Genomic DNA, 19,862 nt, shown 5'->3' on the forward strand with positions numbered 1-19,862 from the left:
CCAGCCCTGTTGTGTATTTTAAAACAAAAAACAAAAACAAAAATCAACATGTTTTCGAGAATCAAAATTTTTTAATTAAAAAAACATTAACATCAACACTGTCCAGCTCAGTCAGCTGTTCAGACCTGCCATGTCTTCTTTGTGGTCTGTTAAGTTACTTAGAACCTTGCTAAATTGTCTAAGCTGGCCTGAAACTTGTGACTCTCCTGCCTCAGTCTCCTGAGTCACTGGAATTACAGGTGTGGCCACAATGAGCAGCTCCCCACCTACTTCCTTGTCATCTTTATAAGTCAATTTGAGGGCATGGGGAATTGACCAGGGCTTCATATGTGTTAGGCAGGCGTCTTGTCACTGAGCTATGCCCCAGCCTACCACAAAGACTTAAAGGTAGTTTGAGTAGGTAAATGAGGGTCTGTTTCCAAAGTGGGCACCAGCCAGCCAGCACTGAGGGTCGCATAGGGCTGGGTACCTGCACTGAAAGTCCTGCATCGTGGAGCTTACAGTTCAAGATGGAGCTGGCCCCGTGGGAAGTTCCAGCAGGATGGGTAGAGGGCCTGACTAAGTGGCCACAGTACTCTCCCTGGGAGGCTGCGGCCCAGAGGGGCGGAGCTCTGCCTAGGTTTTGCTGTCTCCTGTTGGTTTATTTAAAGAAATGCACCTTTAGCTGTCCCTACTTCCCTTTGTTCTCTGGAAAGCCACCATATATGAAGTTTACCTTTGTCCCTCAGGCTAGCCCCTTCTCCTCACCTTTTGTTTGTCAAGGGGCTGTGGATCGGGGCTGGGGATGTGGCTCAAGTGGTAGCGCGCTCGCCTGGCATGCGTGCGGCCCGGGTTCGATTCTCAGCACCACATACAAACAAAGATGTTGTGTCCGCCAATAACTAAAAAAAAATAAATATTAAAAAAATTCTCTCTCTCTCACTCTCTCTTTAAAAAAAAGGGGGGGGGCCTGTGGATCTGTCACACCCAGATGTTAAGGGCTGGTAACCATTTGTTCTGTTTCCTCTTCCCTTTTCTTCCATCCTCAGTACTTTTACATTTAAAGCTAAATACTGTATTTTGAAAATGGACCACTAGACTTTCTCTCACAGTGAATCAACAAACATCCATACCATGGAATACAGTTCAGGAATAATAAGGAAGGAACATGAACTCACACAGCATCATGGATGAATCTCAAAACATCAATATTCAAGAAAATGAGCCAGCAGACAAGGGTACGCATTATGCAATTCCAGTGCTGTAAAATTCTAGAAAATGCAATTCAGCGCCCAGTTCAATGGCCATACCTGTAACCCCAGTAATTTAGGAGGATTATAAATTCAAGGTCAGCCTGGGCAACTTAGTTATATCCTGTTTCAAATTTTTAAAAATACTGGGGGAATAGGGGAAAGGAAGAGGTGATGGGAATGTCCAGTAGACAGGACTTCAGTTTCCTGTGTTCAAATATGAATACACGACCAGTGTAACTCCACATTATAGGCAACCACAAGAATGGGAAGTTTTACTCCATGTATGTATGATGTCAGAATACATTCTGCTGTCATATATAACTAAAAAGAACAAATAAATAAAAAAGAAAATAATAAATAAAATGAAAAGAGCTGGGGATGTAGCTCAGTGGTAGAGTGCCCCTGGGTTCAATCCCCAGGGTTGTGGGATGGAAGGAAGTAAGGAAAAAAAATAAAAAGAGCTGGGGTTATAGCTTAGTGGCAGAGCACTTGCCTTGTACATGTGAGGCACTGGGTTCGATCCTCAGCACCATGTTAAAAAAAAAAAAAAAAAAGACAGAACTATAGGGACAGAGAATAGATTAGAGGTCACCTGATGATAGGGCAGAAGTGAAAGGAAGACATGACCAGCAGGCAAAGACTGGACAGGTGATGTGCATGCTCATAACCTTGACTGTGACATCTCAGGGGCCCAAATAGCTGACACAACTCATTCAAGAATACACTCTGGGGGGCTGGGGATGTGGCTCAAGCGGTAGCGTGCTCGCCTCGCATGCGTGCGGCCCGGGTTCGATCCTCAGCACCACATACCAACAAAGATGTTGTGTCTGCCGAGAACTAAAAAAATAAATAAATAAATATTAAAAATTCTCTCACTCTCTCTCCTCTCTCACTCTCTCTTAAAAAAAAAAAAAAAAAAGAATACACTCTGGGGGCTGGGGATGTGGCTCAAGCGGTAGCGCGCTCGCCTGGCATGCGTGCGGCCCGGGTTCGATCCTCAGCACCACATACCAACAAAGATGTTGTGTCCGCCGAGAACTAAAAAATAAATATTAAAAAAAAAAATTCTCTCTCTCTCTTTAAAAAAAAATTATTAAAATAAAGGGGGGGGCTGGGGATGTGGCTCAAGCGGTAGCGCGCTCGCCTGGCATGCGTGCGGCCCAGGTTCGATCCTCAGCACCACATACAAAGATGTTGTGTCCGCTGAGAACTAAAAAATAAATATTAAAAAAAATTCTCTCTCTCTCTCTCTCTCTCCTCTCTCACTCTCTCTTTAAAAAAAAAAAAATACACTCTGCATGTGTGCAGTCTTTCATGTCCCTCATGAGAAGGCTGCCTACATTGTGCCTTTTAACATGTATTCACCAAGCAAAGTGAGCAAGAAGTCAATTTTAGGTCTAGGTCACACTCCCTGCTGGCCTCTGCTATGTGTTTACTGATATTTTATTCAGTAGGAAGAAATTTTTTTCTCACCTTCAAAATTGGTAAAGTACATTTTTCTTAGAGTAAAAATAGAGCATGAGTTTGTAAGGTACAGTTTAACTCCTCCTGACTCAGCCCAAGGTTTTGCAGATTTTCTTATTTTAACATCTCAGTTGAAGTTGCTGGCACCGGCTTCCTGTGATGACAAAGCATCTCCAGCCACCCCGGAGCTCTTCAGAGCCCACATGGCACCCACCATGCCTCCCACACACAGTGCGGCCTGTGGGGAGGCTCCTAGCCCTGGAGCTTCCTTTCCATGGCAGCTCAAAGCTTTTGACCTGGGGCAAGGAAAGCCTGTTCAAGTCACTGCCCACTTCATTGTCCACATCTCATGAGATGCTAGGGAGTTAAATGTTAATTTTTTATATCTCTGACACCTGTTTCTCATTCCTTTTTTGGCGCCATCTGCCATCTTTCCACTACTCTCTCCAGGTTATCCATATCCCCTGGCACCAGGCAAGGGGCCCAAGACCCATGCAGTCACATGGGACACACACAGAGGCTTATCAGCATGCTTGGCTGATATAAGTCTATAAGTGACCTAGGTTGGTGGAGGACAGGACCCAAAGTGGAGGATCTGGGAACCCAATTTTCTTTTTGGTACAGGGATTAAACTCAGGGGCACGCGACTACTGAACCACATCCCTAGCCCTATTTTATATTTTATTTAGATACAGGATCTCACTGAGTTGCTTAGTGCCTCGCTTTTGCCGAGGATGGCTTTGAACCTACAATCCTCTTACCTCAGCCTCCCCAGCCACTGGGATTACAAGTGTGCTCCACCAAGTCAGGCCTTGGGAACCCAATTTTGTAGAAGCAGTACTCTCCAAGCCTTGGCTTCAGGGGGAACCACCATATTTACATTCACAAATGAATTTATTGAGGGAACTGACACATGATCCAAGCAGAGCAAACCATCTTTCCTAAGAGTTTGGATGTCAACTGGCAGAAGGAGCAACCTGAGCAGGTGGCAGCTGGGCTGCGATGCCCAGGGGGTGAGGGAAGGAAGGAAGGGGTAGGGATAAAGGTTAGTGATGAGCTCTGCTCAGCTTGCACAAGGCCCTGTGTTTGATCCTAGCACAGAAAGAACAGAAGGAAGGAAGGTAGGTTGTTTTATTTCTGGGTTCCAAAGGTCTGTGTCCCAGCTTCTTCCCAAAGTTCCAGTGCACTGCCCCACCCCACCTGGGAGCCTGTGAAGGACCCAGAATCCCCCAGACATTCCCCCCTTGGATCTAAAGGGCCAGAGTGGGTCTGCCACATGCCTCCAAGAGAAATGCCTGATGTGTCCTAAGGGAAAAACGGGGGCCTACACACCAGCCCAGATCTGAGGCCAGCACAGGAAGTTCTAATCTGGAGACCCCACCTGCCCCACTCCTCCCCAGTTTCAGTAGGCTCAGGCCTCAGCACAGAGCCAAGCACAAGTAAGATGCTTCTGGCTGCCTGGACATGCATCCTGGGGAAGGGGCTTGACTGGTGCCAGGCAGCATTGTCTTGTCTCATAGGATAAAGGATGAAATGATGTGGAAGTCAGAGAAACACTTGCTAGTCTCCAGTGTTGCAGCTGGCAAGGTTCTCTGGGATCCATCATCTCATGCTCCCCACCTCAGTCCAGGAGCCTACATGGACACAGGCAGAGAGAAGACAGGAAACCACTGGAGACATCAGCTCCTCCTAGGAGAGTCACATTTTAAAATAGGGTTTTAGTAGATTACTGAGGCTAGCCTGGAATTTATGGCTCTCTTGTCTCAGCCTCCCAAGAGATTGGAGTCACAGGCATGGCCACTGTACCCAGCTCAGCTCACATATTTCTGGGTCCCCCAGCACTTAGCACACAACAGTGCTCACTTGGTGAGTGGACTAATGTCCAAGTGCGAAGATCATCCTCAGCTGTTTACCATGGCCCCATGGGGTGACAGAGCTTTGGCAGGTTTCACAGAGTCCATGCTGGGAAGGGAGGAGGGAGAAGAGCAGAGAGGCAGACCCTAGCATCTGGGAAAAACCTTCCAGCAACAGGAAAGTGTGGGGAGTAGGCGCTGGTCCCAGGGTTTGCAGCACATTCGGGCCAGAGCTGGCTTGCTCAGGGTTACCATGGCAACAGAAGTCAGTTGGTGGAACTCCCCAAATCATCACCATTTATTCTGAACATGTTTAAGGTTCTCTCTGCTTTATGAAACATGAGCACACCCAGATGCTCACTGCGGCCCCTGGATCCCAGTGACATCTGGGAAATAATCTGCACACCTCATGACAGGGTGGAGTAAAGAAGTTGGGATTTGTCTGCTTGTTCTTTCAACAGATGCAGCACACAAAGCCTTTCAGCACATTCACCTTCTTCCTGAACCATTGTTGAGGATATGGTGCTTTGTATCTTGGCTCTGGGTGTTGTTTTTATGTATAGTTTTCAAAGAATGAAATTTTGTTTGCCCAGAACCTCATACATAAGAGGTAGTGTTACCACTGAGCCACACACCCAGTCACAGAGGATGAATTAAACAGCTTCAGCCATGGCAGGGGGAAGCTTAGCATTGTCAGGGCCTGTCAGCTTCCACAGCCAAGGATACAGAAAATTCACTGCCCAAGGCTCATATAGATGAAATTATCCTCCTTGGGTTGGGTGGGTAGCTCAGTAGTAGAGCCATTGCCCAACATGCACCAGTCCTGGATCTGACCCCCAGCACCACATAAAAAAAAAAAAAAAAATACAAGTTACCCTTCCTTTCAAAGAACCTGGCATCTTTTCTATCTTTAAAGATAACCAGGGCTGGGGATGTGGCTCAAGCGGTAGCACGCTCGCCTGGCATGCGTGCGGCCCGGGTTCGATCCTCAGCACCACATTACCAACAAAGATGTTGTGTCCGCCGAGAACTAAAAAATAAATATTAAAAAATGCTCTCTCGCGCGCTCTCTCTCTCTCTTCACTCTCTCTTTGAAGAAAAAAATGTTTAAAGATAATCAGTGGCTTGGGAGGCTGAGGCAGGCGGATTGAGACTTCAGAGCTAGCCTCAGCAAAAGCAAGGTGCTAGGCAACTCAGTGAGACCCCATCTCTAAATAAAATACAAAATAGGGCTGGGGATGTGTCTCAGTAGTCAAGTGCCCCTGAGTTCAATCCCTGGTATATATCTCCATAAAACCAGGTACAACCATGCATGCCTGTAATCCCAGCAACTCAGGAGGCTGAAGCAGGATGATCACAAGTTCAAAGCCAACCTCAGCAACTTAGTTAGGCCCTGTTTAAAAATAAAAGGAGCTGGGCTGGGGTTGTGGTGCAGTGGTAGAGCATTTGCCTGGCACACATGAGGCACTGGGTTCAATACCCAGCACCACATAAAAAAAAAAAAATAAATAAAATAAAAATGTATTGTGTCCATCCACAACTAAAAAATATATTTAAAAAATAATAAAGAGCTGAGCGTGTAACTCACTGGTTAAGTACCCCTGGGTTCATCCCTGATACCAAAAAAAAGATAATAAAGAATAAAAAATCCTGAGGGTGTGGCTCGGTGCTTATCTAGGCCAGTTCCTATAGCCAGGCTGCCTTCAACATCATGTCTCCAACATGACTATAGAAAGACATACAGCCCTGAGGCCCACTTCCTGGCTCTTCTGTCCTCTTGGAGGGAATCTTGAGGATGGGTCCCAGAAGGGGGCTTCTTTTTAACCAGACCAGTTGCTGGGCAATGTTCCCATCTTAACTGCCTTCAAGGGCAACAATCTGATGGCCACAACTAGCAGGCTTAGGGCTTCTCCCCTGATGTCAGGCTTCATGGGGAAGGCTAGCAGGCCCCAAGCTGCAGCCAGAAAGCTCTGTGCATTCCAGAGGGCTGGTGAATGCCTCTGCTTCTCACTCTCCATGCTTCCCTAGTAACTATTTAACTGTTTTCTTTATATATATGTATGTGTGTGTGTATATACATGCACACACATATGTACATATACATATATATAATCCTTTAAAAGTATTTTTATTTTTTAGTTTTCAATGGACCTTTATTGTATTTATGTGCAGTGCTGAGAATCAAACCCAGTGCCTCACACATGCTAGGCAAGTGCTCTACCACTGAGCTACAGCCCCAGCCCTATTTTTTTTTTTTTTTTTTTAATTCTCCAACAGCACCACACTCTGGCCCCAAATGTTTAACCAGCAGGTGCAGCCCAGTGTAGAAGCTGAGCTGCCTACAGGGAGCATTCCAGCAGGCCTGCCACCCACTGTACTTGCAATGGCTGAGGACAAGTAAGGTCACCTCCTCTCGGGGTGATGGCCTGAGGCCAGAGCACTTAATATATTACACTTCAGTGGGGCAGAGAATTTTCCAAGATGAGGCAACTCCCTGGGACCTTGCTGACTGCCCTGCCAAGTGGGTCTTGTCCCTGTATGGGGATTGGAGCACCATCCCCACAGTTGCCCCTCCAGGCCACCAGGCAGTCCCAGGCTAGGAGAGCAGTTTTCACCTAGGACAGATTGAGGCTTCTGACTCCTGTCTCTGAATGACTTGTAGATAAGCAGGACACCTCCCCAGATCATACTGAGCTTTCTGGCTCATTCCAGGGCAGCATGGCTCAGATAGGGCCTCACCCAGGGTTGTTGTACCCCACTCCTTTTGGAGCCCATCTCCTAGAGAGGGCAGGCACAGTCACCAGCATCCCACCTTCTTTTGCTGTGAACCAGGGACCATGGAGTTTATGTCCTGGCCAGAGAGCAGTTAGGAGGAAATGTCCCCACTGAAGCTACTGTTAGGCGGGCCAGGATAGGAGGGGCTGAGAGTCCTGAAGTGTCCACTAGCACCGGTGGCCTTCACACAGGGGCCAGCATCAAAAAGGCACCCTGACTGCCAGAGACAGCCAGTAGCCAGTGTAGACGCAAGTCCCAGATGCAGGCCATGGACGGGCTCCAGGTGCAGCCCCCATTTGCCAAGTCCTTACAGAGGACCTTCAGGGAGGATGAATGAGGCTGGACATCAGGTGTACCATGATAAGGCTTGGAGGATGGGGGATAAGGATCTCTGCTAGAGTGGCAGCACAGAGCTGCTGCTGACGAGCAGGCAGATGTATACACCCATAATGCCTTCCCTCATGCAGGTACCTACAGCTACTCCCACTTTACAGGTTAGGAACAGCAAGTTGAAATCATGGCTTTCTAAAGCCAGTGGACAGCTGTAAACTCAATACTGTTTGCCAATCAGTGAAACTACATCAGACATCTCTTTCCTGGGACTGAAGCTGAACATGTCTAGGGTTTGAGGTGGAGGTGAATTGGGAAGCCAGGGAAGAGGGAGACCAGTAGGCTATGGGGAGGAAGCTTCCTCCACAAGGGCAGCCATAGGGCTGAAGCCTTGGCTGGAAGCCTTGCTGCTTGCCCTCCCATGTGCAGAATGGCCAGGAGGAGAAAGGGCAGTAGGAATGTCCAAGTTGAGGAGAGGCAAAAAAAGATGAGAAGCAAGTGCAACCCTACCTCCAAAAGACAGAGTGAGTGGTTCTTTTTAATGGTCTTCTTTTTCCTTATAAAATTTTCTGCAAAGCCAACGTATATATTTTTATAGCAAAAAGATACTGCATTTCCTGGAAAAATTCTAGGAACTGTGCTCAGATGCCTGTGTGAGAGGTTGCAGGCTGGGCTCACTGGCTAGTCACTCCTGCCCAGGACATAGTCTGAGGAGATGCAGAGTGCAAGTATAGCTCAGTCCTGAGAAAGGGCTGCACTACCAGATCCAGTGCTCTTGGCTTTGCTGTGGACTGCAAAACAGACAGTTCCCAGAAGTATTCCCTGTTTCTGGATACGATATTGTGTATCAAAAGTTGTATCCCTCCAATATCTTCCAGAAACTCCAGCAGAGGCTGAGGTCACTGAGGAAAATCAAGTGGCACTGTATACTCCTGCATAGCTGAAGACCCCATCGGCAGCAACCCACATGTACTCAGGCTGGGGCAGGAGCAATTATACAGCTCCACCTTGCAGGGCATGGTCAGGAACATCCAAGGACACAGGTAAACCCCAGAAGCAGGAGCAACACCTCACCTATAGCTTAGCAGAGGAGGATTCGAAGTCTGCCAGCTGCTTGGTGTCATTAGGGGATGTCAGCCAGGCCCCACCATCAACAACCAGCATGGTCCCGGTCACAAAGGAAGCCAGAGGGCTGGCCAGGTAGAGCACACTATGGGCAATCTCCGTCTTGTTTCCCAGCCTCTGCAGAGGGCTCACAAGGGCCTTTGTGCTTACTCTGGCCGGGGAACCACCTAGAGGGCAGGAAGCAGGGGCAGGAAGAGGGGGGCCTGCAGTGAGCCCTAAGACCAGGGTCCTCTACCCTCCCTAGCCAGCTCTGCCTCTGAACCACATCTGAAAACGATGGATGGTGCTAATTTCAGCAGGCCTAGTGGAGCAGAACAGGATGGCTTTTCAACCCCCCAGGGTTCTAGCAGTATTTGTGGGTGCCCAGTACCCTGAGTGACCCCATGGCAGGTCATGTTCCCCAGAAGACTTACCCAATCGCCGTAAGCCCTCTGTGCCACTGATGGGGCCTGGGGCAAGGCTGTTGATGCGAATGTTCTGGGGACCCCACTCCACAGCCAAGTGCCGTGTCATTGCATCTGTGTGGAAGCTGAAGATTTAGGGAAGGTCTAAGGAAGCAGGGGCTGCTGCTCTGTCTCCTAGAGTGGCTTAGGTGTGAGTGTGGGCCTAGGGTCAAGGCTAGGCCCTTTCCTACCCACCACTGGGCTCAGGATCACCTGGAGAATGTGGCTTCCAGGATGGTCAGGAGAAGACCCCCTGGGAGCCCAAGTTGAAAGACCAGAAGGGTTGCCCATACCCACAGCTGCCTTGGCAGAGCCTGCGTGCACCTGAAGCACCTGCCCCCGGAGATTCAGGGTAGCAGTGATGTTCACGATCACCCCTCCATGGTCCTGTAACACAGGAGGGTGGGGGTGGTAAGTCGGCAGCAGACAGAGGGGAGATCCTGGCCGAGAGGACACCCACCCGGAAGAACTTCTCATAGAGCACACGAGACACATTGAAGGTGCCAATGGTGTCAATGTCAACCACAGTCCTGAAGGCATTGAAGGACAGAGCACTGGCGGGACACAAGAAGTTTCCAGCTGCACCTGCAGAGGAGACAGATGATGATGCTGAAGTCTGGGGAAGATGGGGGGCCAGGAGGGCAGAAACCCAAAGGGAGGGTGCACAGTGAGCCCGACACCCAATAGGTGGTGAGCAATGCTGGACAGGGTAGGAGACTAAGTACTTGGATAAGTTCCTGAAAGGCAAGAGTAAGACAGGACAGTATGTTATCCTCTGAGGAGTTTGGGATCTGTAAACAAGAACTTATTTGAAATTAGGGTTTGTTTTATTTTGCTTTTGTACTAGAGATTGAACCCAGAGTGTTCAACCATTGAGCTACATCCCCAGCCATTTTTTAAATTTTGAGACAAGGTCTTAGTAAATTGCCCAGACTTATCTCCAACTTGTAAGCCTCCTGCTTCAGCCTCCTGGGTTGCTGGGATTATAGGTATGTGCCACTATGCCTGGTAAATACAGGGTCATTTCAGATGCTCTCAAATTGAAGTCATACTGAATTGGGGTGAGCCCTAAATCCCATGATGGTGTCCTTATAAGAGGAGAGGATACAAAGATGTGCAGAGGGGAGGCTGTGTAACGACAGAGGCAGAGATTAGAGCCATTGTAGCCCCACTCCAGGAACAAAGGCTTGCCCCACACTCTGCACTAAGATAAAGCCCCAGAGCAGATTTTCTCCTGGAGCATGGCCCTACTATCACCTTGACTTTGCATTTTCTGGCTTCCAGAACCATGAGAGCATTTCTCTTGTTTAAGCCATCCATTTTGTGGTACTCTAGAAACCAATATAGGAGATGTTTTTAAAGGAATTTCAGCAGAGTGAACCTTAATGTAAACTACAGACTGTAAATAATATATATCAGTTGGGTGTGTGGCCACACCTATAATCCAGCAATTCAGGAGGTTGAGGCAGGAGGATCACAAACTGGAGGCCAATCTCAGCAACTTAGTGACAGTCTTTTACAAATTAAAAAGGGCTGGAGCCAGGCGTGATGGTGCATATCTATAATCCCAGCAACTCAGGAGGCTGAGACAGGAAGATCTCAAGTTCAAAGCCAGCCTCAGCAACTTAGCAAAGCCCTAAGCAACTTAGTGAGACCCTGTCTAAAAACAAAAAATAAAAGAGAGCTGCGGAGCTGGCTCAGTGGTTAAACCCCACTGAGTTAAATCCCTAGTACCAAAAAGACAAAGACAAAAAAAAAAAAAGGACTGGCGATATAGCTTAGTAGTAGGGGACCCCTGGGTTCAAGCCAGTGTCATTAAGAAAAAAAAAAGAATCAATATTGGTTCATCAATTGCAACAAATGGAAGATGTTAATAATAGGACAACTATGTGAGGTAGGTATGTGGACTTCTGTGAATAAATGGTTAATTATTCTGTAAATCTAAAACTATACTAAACAATGGAGTCTACTACTTTATGTATGTGTTGCTGGCATTAAACCCTGGGTCTTACAGACATCACTCTACTATTGAGCTGCTCCCCAAGCCCTGTTACTTTTTTTTAACTGGGAATTTCAGGACAAAGGGAACCCCTGACTTGTGATTCAGTCATGTTCATAGGGCGTCCTCTTGAGCTGAGATTGAGCTAACCTACCACTTGGAAAGAACAGAGCCAGAGGCCTGGAGCTTGGGTCTTGCAGGTGTGTGGATTAGAGCTGAACCTGGTGCAGGTGTTGGGGCTCTCTGGTACCATCCCTGACCCTCCACCAGAGCTCTGGGTCCTCTCAATTACCATACTATAACCATCAGAAGCCTCTAGCCTCCCTCAGCATCAAAGCACTGTCCAACGCACCATTAATAAGGATATCGATTTTGCCAAACTCCTTCAGTGCCTGGTCCACAGCGGCCATGATGGCTGGGGGAGCTCGGACATCCATAGATAAAGGGAGACACTGCCGGCCAGTAGCAGCAATCAACTTCTTGGCAGCCTAGAGCCAGGAAAAGAGGTGGGTGGCCAGGAAGAAAGGTAGGCCATAGCCCTGGCCTGAAGAAGAACCTTCAGAATCTGATGCAGATGATTAATCTCAGTTCCACTAAGACCCTGCTGCTCCCACTCTTGAAGACACCACCTGAAACTGGCCATCTTCTTGGCACTAGTAAAAAATGGGTAAGACATCCCACACTCTCCACTGCCTTTAACCTGTTCCCACCCTGTCCCTCTGGGTCACCCTCCAGGCCATCATCACAGATCAATGGAAGCCCAGATGATTTCCAGTCCCCACTTGAATTCAGAGTTTCCCCCCAGGTTGAGGACCTAGTCAGTGGGATGATGACCTTCATTGCCATGAAGAGCCCAGAGAACTCTCCTGGGGCCAAATTATCTTCTAAAAAATGATCCCCACAGAACAAATAATCAGAATTTTAAGTCAAAGGTGTCTCTGGGAGTCCACTTCCACTGAGGCTCCATATTTGAGAGGGGAGCAAGATTTTGTGTCAGCATCCCCTGGGCCTCAGGACCTTCCCAGCCCAGGCTCAGGGCCCCAGAGCCACCTGTGGACAGGCCACAGGAGAGGCTCTCTCACCATGGAAACTCTCAGCAGACTCCTGCTGGCGATGACCGTGTGGCAGCCATGCCTGCAAAACCAGATGGCAAGCCTGAGGATAGCAGTTGTACCAGTGGGTTCCCTCAGGGTCTCAGGTAGAGTATAGCTGGGGGCAGAAGTGCAACTGGCAGAAGGCACAGGGGCCTGAGCAAGACTGAGCAGCTCTGGAGGGACCTCAGGTAGGTACATGGTTGCCCCTCCTACATGGGCCAGGTCTCTGGGATATATCAGCCACATGGGTATGTGGGACATGGTGGAACAGTAGAGGTGAGCCACTGACATCAGGCCCAGACCTTCCAGGTCCCCTGCACAGCCCTATATGCTCCACCCTCCTTCCTAGAGGCTAAGGGAAGGACAGAGTCTATTCTCAGGCAGGGTGCTCCCCTGGCCCACTCCCTGACACTTCCACCACTGGCACCTGTAGACAAGTTCCATGGGAGACATGGTATCCCAACTAACCCTCACAGGAACTCTAGGCATGGGTGGCCATGTTCTGCATGAGGCCATCAGCCCTGAAGATGAGTCCTCCTGGAGTGGGTGTATCCCAGAGTCTCTTTCCAGTGGAATTCACCTCCACACTCTGTTCATAGCAAAGGGGTCTGAGGCAGCCCACCCTGATCTTCAGCTCTTAAAAGCCTCAGGAGGCTCTGAAGCCACAGCCACACAATCTCCTGATCTATAGGAGACCCCCAAGTCTTGCCACTTCTAGAAGCACTTGGCTCATCCCCAAGATCCAGCCAGGTCCAGGCAAGGGGCAATAAAGAACATCAGGGGAGGGACCCAGAATAGTGCTCACCGCATGAATATCTCAGCAATCCGGAACCCAATTCCAGAGCCACCTCCTGTGATAAAGGCCACTTTGTCCCTGAAACAAGAAAAGAAGTGACTTTTTAAAAGGTCACTGTTAAGGTCACTGTTGGACGTGGATATAGCTCAGTTGGTAGAGTGCTTTGCCTCACATGCACAAGGCCCTGGGTTCAATCCCCAGCATCACAAAAAAAAAGAAAAAAAGTCACTTTTGTTGAGCATGGCAATACACACCTGTTGTCCCAGCTACCCCAGAGTCTGAGGCAGAAGAATCATGAGTTCAAGGTGAACCTCAGCAACTTAGCAAGACCCTATCTCAAAAAAAAAAAAAAAAAAAAAAAGGCTGGGAGTGTATCTCATAGGTAGAGCTCCCCTGGGTTCAGTCTCCAGTGCCACAAAAATAAATAAGGCACAAGGTGGCACATGCCTATAATCCCAGTGACCTGGGAGGCTGAGGCACGTGGATCACAAATTCAAGGCTTCACCAATTTAGTGAGGCCCTAAGCATTTTTTTTTTAGAGAATATTTATTTTTTAGTTTTCAGTGGACACGGCATCTTTATTTTATTTTTATGTAGTGCTGAGCATCGAACCCAGCGTCCGCGCATGCCAAGCGAGCGCAGTTACCGCTTGAGCCATATCCCCAGCCGCCTAAGCATCTTGATGAGACCCTGTCTCAAAAAATGCTGGGGATGTGGTAAAGCGCCCTGGGTTCAATCCCCAGTACCACATAAGTAAATACTGTCAGGGAGGGCTGGTGACCTGTGGAGGACTTTGGTCCCCTGAACAGGCCCTTCCATCCTGTTGGACTTTGTACGAAAATAAAATGCAATCTTTTAGGCTTTCTGGATCTTTTGGGGGTAAAAAATGATTTTAGAACTGGGGTGTAGCTTAGTGGTAGAACGCTTACCTAGGGAGCACAAGGCCCTGGGTTCATCCCCAGCAGCAAAAAGGACAATTTTAACCAAAATTCTCTGAGAAAGTTATCAACGATACTTTTTCAAAACAGACAACCCCCACCCCCGCAGTCCCTCTAGCCACCTTCCCAAGATTTCTAAGCCTGCCAGTCAAAACGGACTTCTCCACTAAGCTCGCTGGAGATCCGGATGCGAACATCTGCGCACTATCTAACCCGCTCCCACAGTCTGCGACCCATCCGCATGTCCCGCGCGGCCAGGGCAGCCCAGCTTGGCGCTCACTGAAGCAGGTCCGGGCAGAACAGGTAGCGGTACTCAGGAAGACATTCGTCCTCTTCCACGTCGGGCGGCAGCTGAGCCATGGCGCTCGGGGCAGGACAGGTAGCAGGACAGGTGGCAGGAAAGCCGAAGCCTCTAGGCTCTGAACTTGAGGCCACCAGCCCTCTGCCCTCAACCAACCAGGAATGGAGACCCGCCGGCCACGCCCCAGAGGCCCCCGGATTCCTCGCCCCTCCCATCCCAGGATGCCCCACCTCAGGCTCCTTCCCCGGACTTCCCACCCCGCCTCTCCGGGCGCGGGGCCCACTGGGAGTGGGCGGGGCCGCGCGCAGCGGGCGCAGGCGCAGTAAGGGGTGGAATCGCGTTTTGTTAGTCCTTCCCACCGGTGATGGTAGGTGACCGTTCTCCACTGACACTCAGACTACTGGACTAAGGCCAGTTCGTGGGACGCTCGGCGTGCGGACGTACCCACTTCGCGGACAGCTTTCCCCGTGGTGGATGACCTCGGGAAACTGGGGCCGAAAAGGCCGGGGCGTGCACGCAGGACTGCCCCTGTGCCGGGTGGAAAGCGTCTCGGCACTTCGCCCATGCCATCTGTAGCTGCTCAGAGGCCGATGCTGAGAACCCAGACCCTAGACCTCCGTCTCTCCGTGTCAAGTGGGGAAGTGACAGCCAGGTCGGCCTCCCCGTAACCTGGGCTATAGAGAAGCAACCTCAGGACCCATGGATGTGAGCAGCTTGTGGCAACGTGAAGATATGCAGACGCCAAGTGGGCCCCGTGGCGCTGGCTTTTAATTCCAGCAGGTCAGGAGGCAGAGGCAGAAGGATGGCAAGTCCGAGGCCAACCTCTGCAGATTTAGGGAGACTGTCTCTAGAATTTTTTGAAGTCTGGAATGTAAATCAGTAGTTGAACACTTGTTTAGCATGCATGAAGCCCTTAGGTGCAATTGCCAGTGCCAGAAAAAAAAAAATACTACTGCTGGGTAGCTCTTGGTGTTGAATGAAATCAGGCCACTAAGTGGGAGGCACCATGGTCACAGGCTCATTGTGCCTTGTGTGGTCCTAGTCCCTACCTCTCCCTTCCTGCCACTCTCCTTCAGCAGAATCAGACTGGCTAGGCAGAGTTCCGCTAGAATTTCCCCAGATTTCAGGCTGGAGGGCTCTGGACTCCTGCCTGATTCATACAGTCATCAAAGTCAGGGAGCCCCTTCTGTGTGTGCAAGGCAGGAAGCTTCAATTTTATTACTACTTCATAAAAGCATCTTTACTGTCTCAGAAATGGCAGAAGACAAAATGAGCACACCACCCCCATTATAAGCAGTGGATTTTAATGTGTCTCCTTTGGAGCAGTTAAGGTGACCTCTGAGGATGCCCAAAGGTTGTCTGGCACTTTGGTACAGAAGGATTTGGTCCAATCTTGTTATGATTTAGGATACAGAAAGGCACATAGAGTTGGGCCTCAAACTCCCTTGGGCTGGGGTGGGGCAGAAAGTGAGCAAGAAAGTGGTTTGGGGGAGACAGGATGGGTGTGGCTTGAGTTGTTGACCAAAGCAGTTGGTCCTGGGTGGTTGCTGGGGCACTGAGGGCAGCACAAGCCCTCAAGCTGGGTAGCTGCTGCTGTAGTGGCCCCCATCTGCCCAGTTCACCAGCTCGCTGCTCTGGAACCACAGCTGGATCTCTCTCTGGGCCCCTTCCACTGAGTCACTGGCGTGGATGATGTTCCTGTGCCAGGTGACAAGTAGCTTAGTCTCCAGTGTGCACCCGAGGGCCCTAGGGTCAATCTGCTGCTCCCCTGCACCCAAGGGAGCAAGCAGGTGACTGCAGAAGGAAAAGGAAAAATAGGAGCCAGAAAACTGCCATCCCAGCTTCTGGGGCCAGCCCAAACTCTGACTTTTGGGAACCTCCTTTCCCCACCAGTGTCCCACACCAGCCCTTCAGGGTATCTGGCAGGACAGATAACACACAACACAGAGTACAGTCAAAACAACAAACAATGAGAATGTGTCATCATCAATAAGTGCATGGAAGGGCAGGAAAAGAAGTTGTTCTAGTCAGTATTATTCATGATGTCCCACTGTCAAGCCTCTTTGGCTTCACCCCCCACCAAGGGTGAGGAAAGCTCTGTCACATTTCTGTGACTGAGTGCCTCAGCACCCAGCCGGGGAGTGTGACCCAAGGTTGGTCTCCCACAGCTTCACCCGCCACCCAGCAAGAAACCCAAGCCTTGGGATCTGCATGCTGTTGCTGGAATGGCCCTCCTCACCCCACAGCAGGCAACCCAGGTTTCAGGCTCCCAGTACCTGCTGATGTGGATGCTGAAGTCCCCCCGGATGGTCCCAGGGGCAGCCTCAGTGGAGTCACTGTGTCCTATCATGGCCCTTGAGGCGCGGACCACATTGTACCCTTCCCAGACCTGCAGTACAGAGCTACAAGTTGGGGAGAAGTGAGGAGCACCAAGAGCCCAGGGCTCAATCCTTTCCCTGTGCTTGGTGGAGGACACACCCACATTGCACATCCTCCACCCTGGTCCGGTCATACCATTGCCACCACGGGCCCAGAGCTCATGTAGCTGATGAGGGCTGGGTAAAAGGGCTTCCTCTGTAGGTCCTGGTAGTGCTCAGCAAGGATGCTCTCGGGTGCCTAGGTAACATGGGAGAGGGGTAAGAGGAGTCCCTAAAGATGAGCCTGCCCCCAAAAAAAACTGGTGTCCTGACCTCAGGGCACATTGCAGTTAATACCTACATAGGCTGGCATCCCAGACAGATACCTCCCCACACCTGCAAATACCAAGCCAGAAAACCCCCATGACACTGGATTGGGCTGTGAATGGCCAAGAAGCACCCCCAGTACCTCAAACACTACAAGGGCTCTGATACCTGCAGCATCTTCATGCCAACCAGCTTGAAGCCCCGCCTCTCAAAGCGCTGGATCACAGCTCCGATGAGCCGCCGCTGTACCCCATCTGGCTTCACTGCAACCAGGGTGCGCTCCTGGGTCCAGGAGGGCCCTCCTTTAAAAGTGGGGAAGCTTAGGGCTGCCATTACCTCACCCTTTCACATCTCCCCAACCTGAGTTCCTGCCTGGGCCCAGACAGCACTAGGCTTCAGAGTGCCTTTATGCAGGGCAGCTCTAGAAGGAACAAGCACAGCACTCCCAAACAGGAACTACCTCCTAGCACTGCCTCCCAGGGGTACCCAAGGCAGCCTGTCCCCACAGGTTTCTCCCACACAGTGGCAAAAACTGCCCAAGACTGGTGCAGTGGTGTACACCTGTAATCCTAGCAGCTCAGGAGGCTGAGGCAGGAGGATTGTGAGTTCAAAGCCAGCCCAAGCAACTTAGTAAGACCCTGTCTCAAAAAAAATTTAAAAAGGGCTGAGGATGGGGACTGGGGATGTGTCATAGAGTTGGCGAGCTCGCCTGGCATGCATGTGGGCCAGGTTGGATCCTCAGCACTACATACAAAGATGTTGTGTCTGCCGAAAACTAAAAAAGAATAAATATTAAAATTCTCTCTCTCTCTTTAAAAAAAAAGGGGGCTGAGGATGTAGCTCAGTCGTTGAAGGGTCCCTGAGTTCAATCCCTGATACCAAAAAAAATAAAAATAAAAATAAATAAAATCTGCCCAAATGGAGAATGGAGCTAGCTTCTTTTGAAAGGCATATTAAAGCCAGACATGGTGGCATATGCCTGTAATCCCAGCAGCTTGGGAGGCTGAGGCAGGAGGGTTGCAAGTTCAATTGCAGCCTCCACAATTTAGCAGAGCCCTCAGAAACTCAGATCCTTTCTCTAAATAACATACAAAAAAGGGGCTGGGACTGTGCCTCAGTGGTTTAGTGCCCCTAAATTCAATCTTGGGTACCAAAAGAGAAAAAAGGCATCTTAATTAGTCCCGAAACCAGGGAGGCCCAGCCTGGCTTAGCCTGAAGCCCACCTGGGGACCTGGAGAAGCTACACTGGAAAGTGCACACCACTTGTCCTTAAGGAAATGGCAGGTGCTGTCTGAACCCCAGCCCTGTCACATTGTGAGGAGCCCGGAGCCACCTCTGGTGTAGGCACCCAGAAGAGGGGAAGTGCAGATGGGCCAGGCAGTGGGGACACAAGGGGCTTAAGACTGAGAGGAAAGATGGAGGGGTTCCTATTCCTATCCATAATTGAGGAGACTGGCGCCAGGCAGGAACTCAGCAGCTGTAGGACATCAGGCTTGACTCAGACCAGTCCTGAGCCTCTCTCCAGAGGGCACTGCGGGGTGGGGGGGGGGGGGCGCACCCTCATCGTCCTGCAGCCCCAAAGCACTCCCAGAGCAAGGAGCATCCCAGACCTTGGATGCCGCACAAAAGAAGATGGGCAGAATGAAGGAAAAATACCAAGCCGCAGGCCAGGTGTAGAGCTCCATCCTCAGGAGGAAAATTAACCACGACGTGCAGTGCGCAGGGCAGCAAATGGAGGGGGATCAGCACACCCCTCGGGGCTGAAGGAACCCGGCAAGACCTCCCTCCACTAGCTTATTTGTTTCCCAAACCAGCGATGGTGCTGGCTGGTTTGTGCCTGGGGGAGGCCGTCCGCTTTCCAGAGCGCATGGAAGAAAAACGATATTTGGCTCTCAGGAAGCGCACTGAGGGGAGGCCGTCAGGGCAGGGGTCCCACGCAGGGCTGGGTCAGGCAGCCTTGGGCCTGGTGTCCCGACTCTGGCCCAGTTTGTCCAGGAACTGACTGCCTCGGCAACAAAAGCTCCACAGGGAGTCCCCTATAAGCCATCGGTCCACTGGGACCGCCATCACGCTCGGGGTTGCCATCTGGCCTTTGGGTTTCTTCTGCTCTGGACCTTCGGCACCCCCAGAGCCAAGTAGCCTGAGGCTTTGGGGCTGCTGGGCCCTGCAGGGCGGGAATGCAAGGAGGGCGCAGGGCCAAGCCCGCGCCAGGCCCGCGCTTCCCGGCTGCCCGCCGCACGTGCGCGAACAAAGACCGGGGCCGCCCGCCCGCCTCCCGCCCGCCTCCAGCCCGCCGGACTCACCCGAGCTGGGGCGCACCAGCTGGCGCGGCCCGCACAGCAGCGCCCGAAGCGCTGCACGCCCGTAGAGGCCGCCCATGATGCGGGCGGGCCCGGCGCCGCGCGCTGCGAGGCCAGGGCGGGGCGGGGCCGCGCTTCAGGACCGCCCCGCGCGCCCCAGGGGCGACCCGAAGAGGCCCACTCCCCACTCCAGGCACGTGGAAACCCTCCGAGTCGGTTTCTGTTAATATCTGAAGCAAATAAAATTTCATAATGAGACCCAGCTAGAGTTAGTTCTGCCTCTGTTACCAACGCAACTGTTTGATATTGGAGACGGAGTCAGGACAGGGCGCTCTTAGGGCTCCAGACTTCCGGATTCTTCTTCCTAATTAGGAGGAAAAGACCGGTCACCGGCCCTGGAGCCCAATAGGGAGCTAACAACAGGCACTTCCCTTAGGGGCTATGTAAGTCCCTAAACCACACCGCTGCTGCTGCTGCTACTGCTGCAGACGCTTCCGCCTCTACTGTAGCCTGCGCTGAATAAACTCA

At 50.8% G+C, this 19,862-nt stretch overlaps 2 protein-coding genes across 5 annotated transcripts; both read right to left on the reverse strand.

The window, feature by feature from the left end:
• Positions 1-2,521: 2,521 nt before the first annotated feature.
• On the reverse strand, positions 2,522-14,409 carry DECR2 (2,4-dienoyl-CoA reductase 2; the record flags this gene model as incomplete). Of its 4 annotated transcripts, XM_081298023.1 has the most annotated exons (9): positions 2,522-4,385; positions 8,729-8,946; positions 9,193-9,297; positions 9,516-9,609; positions 9,683-9,807; positions 11,574-11,709; positions 12,304-12,355; positions 13,121-13,189; positions 14,330-14,409. In XM_081298023.1, the coding sequence occupies 8 exons, from the start codon at positions 14,407-14,409 to the stop codon at positions 8,729-8,731; spliced, it is 879 nt and encodes a 292-aa protein (XP_081154149.1). In that variant the 3' UTR covers positions 2,522-4,385. The 4 variants fall into 4 exon arrangements, with proteins under 4 accessions (XP_081154149.1, XP_081154146.1, XP_081154148.1 ...); XM_081298020.1 differs by having other exon boundaries at positions 9,193-9,308; positions 9,516-9,807; XM_081298022.1 differs by lacking the exon at positions 2,522-4,385 and adding an exon at positions 5,609-8,445 and having other exon boundaries at positions 9,193-9,308; positions 9,516-9,807.
• A 1,228-nt stretch (positions 14,410-15,637) lies between these two features.
• On the reverse strand, positions 15,638-19,598 carry NME4 (NME/NM23 nucleoside diphosphate kinase 4). The gene is made up of 5 exons (XM_081298024.1): positions 19,338-19,598; positions 17,203-17,336; positions 16,865-16,966; positions 16,627-16,739; positions 15,638-16,048 (listed from the first exon to the last, which is right to left on the reverse strand). The coding sequence occupies exons 1-5, from the start codon at positions 19,411-19,413 to the stop codon at positions 15,925-15,927; spliced, it is 549 nt and encodes a 182-aa protein (XP_081154150.1). The 5' UTR covers positions 19,414-19,598; the 3' UTR covers positions 15,638-15,924.
• Positions 19,599-19,862: the final 264 nt, after the last annotated feature.

This window comes from Spermophilus citellus (assembly GCF_964194105.1).
Source record: "Spermophilus citellus genome assembly, chromosome: 6".
Taxonomy (NCBI): domain Eukaryota; kingdom Metazoa; phylum Chordata; class Mammalia; order Rodentia; family Sciuridae; genus Spermophilus; species Spermophilus citellus.